Raw genomic sequence first — 10669 nt, forward strand, 5'->3', positions numbered from 1 at the left:
TTTCAAGGTTTTATTGCTAACCTACAAAGCATTACATGGGCTTGCTCCTACCTGTCTTTCCGATTTGGTCCTCCAGTGAGTGTGTGGGTGTTTTCCTGTACATGCAGCGGTCAGTCAGTCGGTCCACAAACAGAAGCAAACAACGTTAATTAGGCTTGCCATTTGAGTCCAATTTGTTGACCACTGAAATTGGCTTGTCGATTTTAAATTCTGGCTGTTTGAATGCCTATTTTTATATGTTTACATACCATTTTTATATGTAAGATTAACATATTGAGTATGAACTGTTGTGTTCTAATTGCCCAGCCCAAATCAATAGCACTTCCAGGTAAAACTACACATCAAGTGAAACACAGTCAAACTTTAGGCTGTTTAAGGTGGAAAAGGATGGTATGATAAGGACATAATGACTTCTGGGTAGGTAGGATATCAAATGTAAAAAATAAAACATGACATTAAAAAAATATTTAAACTCCCTCACCACACTGTCTTGCAAATTGTGATACAGTTATCCACCAAAGTAACTGACAAGCCAGGCTTTATCGTAAGCAATAGAAAGGCAAAACAATGAATTAATTAAGTTTTAGACATCGACTGTATAATGCCAACGAGATGAGATAGCTTTGTGACAGCACTGCCAGTGAGGAGGAAGAAAAAGACAGAGTGGGAGAAAGCATTGAAGAGAAAGTTCAATTTACATTTCGACCCATTTATGAATATGGAAAAATGTAAATAAAGCCATTGAATGAATTATTGAATGTTCTATTGTATATAGGCTATGGTACAGTATATACAGTGACTCTACAGCCCCTTACAAACCAGAATTAAAACCACATTCAATTATATCATTTACACAACCTAGGCTACCCAACATTTTGAGAAAATACATTGTTACATATTTAATTAATTGAGTTTTATTTTCTACCACTGATCACATTTGACAACCAACCAGGTGCCAGGTGTAAAACAAGTAAGAATAGTTGTGGTTACATGCAGTGCCTTCGGAAAGTATTCAGACTCCTTGACTTTTTCCACATTGTTACAGCCTTATTCTAAAATGGATGAAAAAAATAAATCCTCAAATCGATACACAATGACAAACAAAAACAGGTTTAGAATGGTTTGCAAATGTAGTACAAATAAAAAAATGCATTATTTACATAAGTATTCAGACCCTTTGCTCAGAGACTAGAAATTGAGCTCTGTTGCATCCTGTTTCCATTGATCATCCTTGAGATGTTTCTACAACTTCATTGATGTCCACCTGTGGTAAATTCAATTGATTGGACATGATTTGGAAAGGCACACACCCGTCTATAGAAGGTCTCATGTCAGAGCAAAAACCAAGCCATGAGGTCGAAGGAATTGTCCGTAGAGCTCCGAGACAGGATTGTGTCGAGGCACAGATCTGGAGAATACCAAAAACACAGTTGCCTAAATTATTCTTAAATAGAATTTTGGAACCACCAAACACTCTTCCTAGAGCTGGCCGCCAGGCCAAACTGAGCAATCGGGGGAGAAGGGCCTTGGTCAGGGAGGTATCCTCTGTAGATATGGGAGAATCTTCCAGAAGGACAAACATCTCTGCAGCACTCCACCAATCAAGACTTTATGGTGGAGTGGCCAGACGGAAGACACTCAGTAAAAAAAGGCACGTGACAGCCCGTTTGGAGTTTGCCAAAATGCACCTAAAGACACTCAGATCATGAGACACAAGATTCTCTGGTCTGATGAAACCAAGACTGAACTTTGGCCTGACCGCCAAGCATCACAGCTGGAGGAAACCTGGCACCATCACTACGGTGAAGTATGGTGGCGGCAGCACAATGCTGTGGGGCTGTTTTTCAGCGGCAGGGACTGGGAGACTAGTCAGGATCGAGGCAAAGAGAACAGAGCAAAGTAATGGAGATCCTTGACGAAAACCTGCTCCAGAGCGCTCAGAACCTCACTGGGCGAAGGTTTACATTCCATCAGGACAACGACTAAGCACAAAGCCATGACAACGCAGGAGTGGCTTCAGGACAAGTCTCTGAATGTCCATGAGTGGCCCAGCCAAAGCCCGACATCTCTGGAGACCTGAAAATAGCTGTGCAGCAATGCTCCCAATCAAACCTGACAGAGCTTGTGAGGATCTTCAGAGAAAAATGGGAAACTCCCCAAATACAGGTGTGCCAAGCTTGTAGCGACATACCCAAGAATACTTGAGGCTGTAATTGTTGCCAAAGGTGCTTCAACAAAGTACTGAGTAAAGGGTCTGAATACTTATGTAAATGTGATATTTCAATTAATTCTAACTTTGTTTTTTATTAGAAAAAAAATCTAATCTAAACCTGTTTTCACTTTGTATTGTATGTATATTGATTTCTTTCCTCAATGTAATACATTTTAGAATAAGGCTGTAACCTAACAAAAAAGTAAAGGTGTCTGAAAACTTTCCAAAAGCACTGTATAAAACAGAACACCGCCCTCAAGCAGAATTCTCGCCCAAACACTTTTCACTTAAAGATTCATTCTGTATCTAGTCTCCGCCAGAACTTTAGAAAACTATGTCAGAAGCAGTAAACTGTTATCTACACTCACACTCCAATGACAGAGAGAATGGCATTTTGATCAATTAAATTTCAGTCCATGCTCAATTGGAATCATTTGTATCCAGAGATCCTTGCCAGAAGCCTGGCAGAAAAAAAATGTATTACCTGCCTGAAAATACCATTTGAAAGGAAATATTGAGAAATCTTGTGGCTGCTGCCAAGAAGCCATCTACTTCCAGACAGTGTTTCTCTTGTTAAAAGGCCTCCTTCGTGAAGTTCATTGTATTAATTCCATCTTACCACAATGGTTGCTCTCCGCATTTCTCCACCTGGAACTTACAAACTCAACCATACAACACATACAGAAAGCATGTCAGAATATTCAGTAGGCTACAGTTGAAGTCAAAAGTTTACATAAACTAGTTTTAATGACTCAAACCTAAGTGTTTCAACCACTCCACAAATTTCTTGTTAACAAACTATAGCTTTGGCAAGTCGGTTAGGATATCTACTTTGTGCATGACACAATTGTTGGAAAAAATTACTTTGATTATTTCACTGCATCACAATTCCAATGGGTCAGAAGTTTACATACACTAAGTTGACTGTGCCTTTAAAAAACTTGGAAAATTCCAGAAAATGATGTCATGGCTTTAGAAGCTTCCGATTGACATCATTTGAGTAAATTGGAGGTGTACCTGTGGATGTATTTCAAGGCCTACCTTCAAAATCAGTGCCTCTTTGCTTGACATCATGGGAAAATCAAAAGAAATTAGGAAAGACAAATTGTAGGCCACAAGTCTGGTTCATCGTTGGGAGCAATTTCCAAACGCCTGAAGGTAGCACGTTGATCTGTACAAACAATAGTACGCAAGTATAAACACCATGGGACCACGCAGCAGTCATACTGCTCAGGAAGGAGACGCGTTCTGTCTCCTAGAGATGAACGTACTTTGGTGCGAAAAGTGCAAATCAATCCCAGAACAACAGCAAGGGACCTTGTGAAGATGCTGGAGGAAACAGGTACAAAAGTATCTATATCCACAGTAAAACGAGTCCAATATCAACATAACCTGAAAGGCCGCTCAGCAAGGAAGAAGCCATGGCTCCAAAACCGCCATAAAAAAGCCAGACTACGGTTTGCAACTGCACATGGGGACAAAGATAGTACTTTGTGGAAAAATGAAACAAAAAATGTTGGTCTGATGAAACAAAAATAGAACTGTTTGGCCATAATGACCATCGTTATGTTTGGAGGAAAAAGGGGGAGACTTGCAAGCCGAAGAACACAATCCCAACCGTGAAGCACGGGGGTGGCAGCATCATGATGTGGGGGTGCTTAGTTGCAAGAGGGACTGGTGCACTTCACAAAATAGATGGCATCATGAGAAGTAAAATGATGTGGATATATTGAAGCAACATCTCAAGACATCCGTCAGGAAGTTAAAGCTTGGTCGCAAATGGGCCTTCAAAATAGACAATGACCACAAGCATACTTCCAAAGTTGTGGCAAAATGGCTTAAGGACAACAAAGTCAAGGTATTGGAGTGGCCATCACAAAACTCTGACCTCAATCCTGTAGAAAATGTGTGGGCAGAACTGAAAAAGGTGTGTGCGAACAAGGAGGCCTACAAACCTGACTCAGTTACACCAGCTTTCAGGAGGAATGCGCCTAAATTCTCCCAACTTATTGTGAGAAGCTTGTGGAAGGCTACCCAAAACTTTTGACCCAAGTTAAGCAATTTAAAAGGCAATTCTACCCAATACTAATTGAGTATGTAAACTTGACCCACTGGAAATGTAATTGAAAAAATAAAATCACTACTATTATTCTGACATGTCACATTCTTAAAATAAAGTGGTGATCCTAACTGACCTAAGACAATTTTTACTAGGATTAAATGTCAGGAATTGTGAAACTGATTGTTAAATGTATGTAATCTTCCGACTTCAACTGTATATGCTCACCCACACCTCTACAGAAACTATATTATTTAACCCTCAAGATAAAGGAAAACAGTGCAAAAATCACATCTTTGAGGACTGCATCAAACCACAGGTTTTGCTAACACACCCAACTGTGTCCGTTTCTCCCCTCTAAGCCTGTGGATTCGGCAGACAGACAAGGATTGTTCTTCATTCCGAACCAAACTCTCCCTCCTTCCGATTCTTTCCCTTCTCTACCTCTCTCCCTGATTCTATCCCCCCTTTCTGTTCATTAGGCCCTCAGATAGTCTAGCCATCCATCTGCCACAGAATTGCTTTCTCTGACTGTGTGCAGACAATCACCCATTCCATTACTCTGGTGATATCATTTCTCCTCTCCATGCGAGCGCAGAATAGACTGAGATGGACAGTTCTCTTTTGATAAACAGAAAGACGGCCGATAATGAGAAACACCGCCAAGGTCATCTCGTAGAAAAGATGGTGGAGGAAAGAGGGGGAAACTTTGGAACTGGGAAAACGCTCATGGGTGCAAGTTTTATTCCAGAGCAAATAACCCCGACCAGTACTTCTCTATATCAAAGCCAAGGCTCTAGATATAAGCGCTGTTTAGATTTCTTTTCAAATAGCAGTTGAACTGCAGGGCTGCTAGGTCATATAGTGGATCAAAGTCTCTGCAAGCACTGAGAACAGGAAGACCGATGATCATCCTGATTAGAGAGAAGAGAAAAGGTAACCTGCAGAGGTTCTAATAACTGGTTACTTGGCATGTTATTCTGGTGTGCTTTGAGATGTTATTGAATCTGAAATACGCATGGAAAAATACATATGCCAATATTATGTTCAGAACAATATGCAATGTTGGTGTGGTGCTCATTTGAATTGTGGCAGTAGAAACTAATCTTCATTTAAATATAGTTGTGGAGTTTAATTATCAATCATTCAGTGTGTAGGTGTTGATGTCAATCCTTTCCTATCTGGTGGAATACCTTCCACAGATGTTACCTTGCATTTATTTTAATGTGGCACCTGTGATGCTTATTTACTCATCCCCAGTCGGCTGATGTGGTTATGTGCTCAGTGGTATTTCTCTGAAGCAATACGGCATTAATATCTCCATTTCATCCCAGAAGCTCAGGCAGCAGACACTGCTGAATTAGACTGTCACAGCAGCAAATGGAGAATGCAATATCAACACTCACTCACAGCTTGCTTGTCTTGCATGAGTGTTCTACAGCGTGACTGAAAGATAACGGAGGGTGAGCGACAGAGGAAAAATGGAAAAGAGGCCACATTCTAGAATATATATATAATTACTTTACTGATCACTCGGTGCCACTCGATAATCACAGTGATGTCACCTATCAACAGGGGTGGCCTGTCGAAAGTCAAAGCACACTGCAACGTAAGCATCATCTTGCAGGTGAGGACACACAGTATATTTTACACACACTGAATATGCATTTACAGCCTTATGCATAACATCAGTCTTACAAGGTTCCAGACCAGAAATGTACAATAACTTGGAATCCTACACATTACCGGTCAAAAACCTGCAGTCAATATAGAGGGTTGTGAAAGCTGCCCAGGCCCACCCAGAAACACTGAACAAGAAGTATTTCTTATTGATCCATTGTTCAGAAAGTCTGGACTGAGAAGTATTAGTCTAGTGTTGGACAGATACTGAAAGTCCCTTTAGTCAGTGGAGGTGGATGGTTGGTTCCATCAGTAAAGGCTGCTGAGGGGAGGACGGCTCATAATGCCTGGATCGGAGCAAATGGAATGGCATTAAACACATGGAAACCATGCGTTTGATGTATTTGAGAACATTCCACTTAATAAGCTCCAGCCATTATCACAAGCCCCCCCCTCAATTAAGGTGCCACCAACCTCCTGTGGGTTCCATCTAGGTGAAGAGTGTGGTTGAAGCCATGTTGCAGAGGCCTTACTGTGGAGTCACTGGTGCTTGTGTCTCTTCTCCTGGTGTCGGTGTTTCGCCAGGTGCATCTGTCTGCAGTTCCGCCAGCATGTCAGTCAGCTTCATGCCCAACACTGGATCCCTGGTCGCTGACGCCACCTGCAGGTCAATCGGCAAAAGTGCAGCCATTGTTACAAACAGAAGGTCTCATGTTTGTAAGTGATTAGTATATACACTATACAGGACCATTCAAAGGTTGACAGCCCTACTCCTACTTCCAGGGCTTTTCTTTATTTTTGCATTGTAGAATAATAGTGAAGACATCAAAACTATGAAATAACACATATGGATTCATGTAGTAACCAAAAAATATTTATATTTGAGATTCTTCAAAGTAGCCACGCTTTGCCTTGATAACAGATTTTAACACTCGTGGCATTCTCTCAACAAGCTTCATGAGGTGCATTTCAATTAACAGGTGTTAATTGTTAAAAGTTAATTTGTGGAATGTCTTTCCATAATGTGTTTGAGCCAATCAGTTGTGTTGTGACAAGGTATGGGTGTTATACAGAAGATTTGGTCAAATCCATATAAGTCCATATTATGGCAAGAAAAGCTCAAATAAGGAAAGAGAAGTGACAGTCCATCATTACTTTAAGACATGAAAGTCAGTCAATCTGTAAAATTTCAAGAACAATGAAAGTTTCTTCAAGTGCAGTCACAAAAACCATCAAGCGCTATGATGAAACTGGCTCTCATGTGGACCGCCACAGGAAAAGGAAGACCCAGGTTTACCTCTGCTGCAGAGGATACGTTCATTAGAGTTACCAGTCTTAGAAATTGCAGCCCAAATAAATGCTTCAAGTAACAGACTTCAACATCAACTGTTCAGAGACTGCATGAATCAGGCCTTCATGGTCAAATTGCTGCAAAGAAACCACTACTAAAGGACACTAATAATAATAATAATAATAATAATAATAATAATAAGAGACATGCTTGGGCCAAGAAGCAAGAGCAATGGACATTAGACCAGTGGAAATCTATCCTTTGGTCTGATTAATCCAAATTTGAGATTTGTTTCCAACCGCCGTGTCTTTGTTTGACGTAGAGTAGGTGAACGGATGATCTCCGCATGTGTGGCTCCCACCGTGAACCATTGAGGAGGATGTGTGATGGTGTGGGGGTGCTTAATTTAGAATTCAAGGCACACTTTATCAGCATGACTACCACAGCATTCTGCAGCAACACGCCGTCCCATCTGGTTTGCGCTTAGTGGGACAATCATTTGTTTTTCAACAGGACAATCACCCAACACTTCCATACTGTGTAAGGGCTATTTGACCAAGAAGGAGAGTGATGGAGTGCTGCATCAGACAACCTGGCCTTAAGCCAATTGAGATGGTTTGGGATGAGTTGGACCACAGTGAAAGAAAAGCAGCCAACAAGTGTTTAGCATATGTGGGAACTTCTTCAAGACTGTTGGAAAAGCATTCCAGGTGAAGCTGGTTGAGAGAATGCCAAGCATGTGCAACGCTGTCATCAAGGCAAAGGGTGGCTACTTGGAAGAATCTCAAATACATTGATTTGTTTAACACTTTTTTTGGTTACTACATGATTCCATGTGTGTTATTTCATAGTTTTGATGTCTTCACTATTATGCGACAATGTAGAAAATAGTTTAAAAAATAAAGAAATACCCTTGAACGAGTAGATGTTTCCAAACTTTTGACAGTTACTGTATATGCAAAAGTGAACACTTCAAATTAGTAGATTCAACTATTTCAGCCACACCTGTTGCTGTATAAAATTGAGCACCAGCCATGTAATCTCCATAGACAAACATTGGCAGTAGAATGGTCTTACTGAACAGCTCAGTGACTTTCAACGTGGCACCATCATAGAACGTCACCTTTCCAATAAGTTAGTTCGTCAAATTTCGGCCCTGCTAGAGCTGCCACGATCAACTGTAAGTGCTGTTATTGTGAAGTGGAAACATCTAGGAGCAACAACGGCTCAGCTGCGAAGTGGTAGGCCACACAAGTTCATGGAACAGGGCCACCGAGTGCTGAAGTGCGTAAAATTTGTCTGTCCTCAGTTGCAAAACTCCCTACCGAGTTCCAAACTGCCTCTGGAAACAACATCAGCACAACTTAGTCGGGAGCTTAATGAAATGGGTTTCCATAGCCGAGCAGCCATACACAAGCCTAAGATCACCATGGGCAATGCCAAGTGTCAGTTGGAGAGGTGTAAAGCTCACTGCCATTGGACTCTGGAGCAGTGGAAACTTTTCTCTGGAGTGATGAATCACGCCTCACCATCTGGCAGACTGACGATGAATATGGGTTTGGTGGATGCCAGGAGAATGCTACCTGCCCCAATGCATAGTGCCAACTGTACTGGGGCTGTTTTTCATGGTTCGGGCTAGGCCCCTTAGTTCCAGTGAAGGGAAATGTTAACGCTACAGCATACAATGACATTGTAGATGATCGTGTGCTTTCAACTTTGTGGCTACAGTTTGGGGAAGGCCCAATCCAGTTTCAGCATGACAATGCCCAGGTGCACAAAGTGAGATCCATACAGAAATGGTTTGTCGAGATCGGTGTGGAAGAACTTGACTGGACTGCACAGAGCCCTGACCTCAACCCCACCCAACACTTTTGGGATGAATTGGATCACCGACTGCGAGCCAGGCCTAATCGCCCAACATCAGAGCCCATCCTCACTAATGCTCTTGTAGCTGAATGGAAGCAAGTCCCCGCAGCAATGTTCCAACATCTAGTGGAAAACATTTAATACTCCATATTACCACCCATGATTTTGGAATGAGATGTTCGATGAGTAGGTGTCCACATACTTTTGGTCATGTAGTATGTCTGTCTATAGAGTATTTGGAAAACAGGCAGTCAGCATTAAAATTATTGAGGTGTATCATTTGAACAGTCTACTCACCGCAGGACCACCCCTCCTCCTTAATACTAAGCCCTCAGCAAGGAGAGCTTTCCCAGTCTCCTCAAACAGGGACTGTTTCTCCAGCTCTCCCCAGCTCTCTAACTCTGTATACTTCTCCACAAACCTACATGAAGAAAAAAAACACTTTATAGAACTGCAGAAGTTAGGTTCATCATACAATGCTGGAGCCTATGATCAATGTGATTCATTGCCCATACCTTTGGCATGTTGAAACAAAGTTGGATTTGGTGAGATCAAAAGCTCTGGGCCCTGTTCCATACACCTCATAGAATTTCCTGGAACAGAGACCAATGCTGATCAACACATGTATATTTCTAACAGCTTTTGAATGGCAGTAAAAAGCTTAAGGCAACCCGTTTAATTAGCTTACGCTCTGATTTCATCCTCTCTGTAGAAGATGTCAGGCACAGCCTCTTCTTTCTTCCCATAGATCTTGGCCACTGGCCTGACATAAAGTGGGTCTTTCTTGGGTGGAAAGGCCTTGTATACATCATACCAAATGGGCTTGTCAGACTGTTTGACAACTCCAGAACGCATAAGATCTCTGACTCTGAAAATGAAACCAGTGAGTCAGCAGCAAAAATGTAAACAATGGAGCAAATGCATTCTCAATTTCACATGCAAAGAGCTAGACTAGCTAGCTAACGTTAGAATGTATATTATGCGGAACCATAGCCTTGATAGCATGGACTACCAATTGCTGAAAAGACACTCACACCAAATCAATTGTATCTAGCTAACCTTAGCTAGAAAACTCTAAAGGGTCTAGAAAACTAGATAGCATCCTCCAGTAACCTTGAATGACAGAAATTAAGCTGGCTAACGTTAGCTAGCTAGCAACACGACATTTTGACCTACCGCGTGAACACTGTTCCGAATTTTTCAAGTCGACTTCCAGCCATAATGGACTTCAATTTAACTACACTATGCGCGTAAAATGCAGCTAGGTAATTATCCAGTAAACTCAAAGATCATAGTTAGCAAACAACAACTACAGGGCCTCTTTTCACGAGCATGGACGACCACCACTTCCGCAAGTTATTTCTGCAGGGATAATCTGCACTGTAAAAACATGGGGCGCGTTCCAGATCATCTACATTTTAAGCGCTGCAGGCACGGATATTCTTCTTCTATGATATCATGGCGGTCAGCAAACAATCATGTAAATCATGCCGCCACCTACTGTGCTGGAATGTACTCTCAATCATGATCTGCCCAATTCTGAACTACCATGAAAATTAAATAAAAAACATATAAATCCCTACTAACCTTCTACCAGAAACACCAGCCCTGACATTAGGCC

General features: G+C 41.6%; 1 protein-coding gene across 3 annotated transcripts in view; it reads right to left on the bottom strand.

The window, feature by feature from the left end:
• Positions 1 to 10427, bottom strand: part of LOC139385582 (small ribosomal subunit protein mS23-like) — a 36418-nt gene extending 25991 nt beyond the window's left edge. The window contains exons 1-6 of one of the 3 annotated variants that reach the window (XR_011628966.1): positions 10225 to 10425; positions 9737 to 9916; positions 9564 to 9641; positions 9346 to 9469; positions 5944 to 6552; positions 577 to 1046 (exon numbers count right to left, since the gene is read on the bottom strand). Coding sequence is in view for 1 of the 3 variants with exons in the window: in XM_071130760.1 (XP_070986861.1) it covers positions 6425 to 6552; positions 9346 to 9469; positions 9564 to 9641; positions 9737 to 9916; positions 10225 to 10268 (554 nt within the window). In the remaining 2 variants the exon portion in view is untranslated. Of the gene's footprint in view, positions 1 to 576; positions 1047 to 5943; positions 6553 to 9345; positions 9470 to 9563; positions 9642 to 9736; positions 9917 to 10224 lie in introns of those variants that run through there. The other 2 variants (XR_011628967.1, XM_071130760.1) reach the window with 2 other exon arrangements.
• Positions 10428 to 10669: the final 242 nt, after the last annotated feature.

This window comes from Oncorhynchus clarkii, chromosome 27 (genome assembly GCF_045791955.1).
Source record: "Oncorhynchus clarkii lewisi isolate Uvic-CL-2024 chromosome 27, UVic_Ocla_1.0, whole genome shotgun sequence".
In the NCBI taxonomy this organism is placed as follows: domain Eukaryota; kingdom Metazoa; phylum Chordata; class Actinopteri; order Salmoniformes; family Salmonidae; genus Oncorhynchus; species Oncorhynchus clarkii.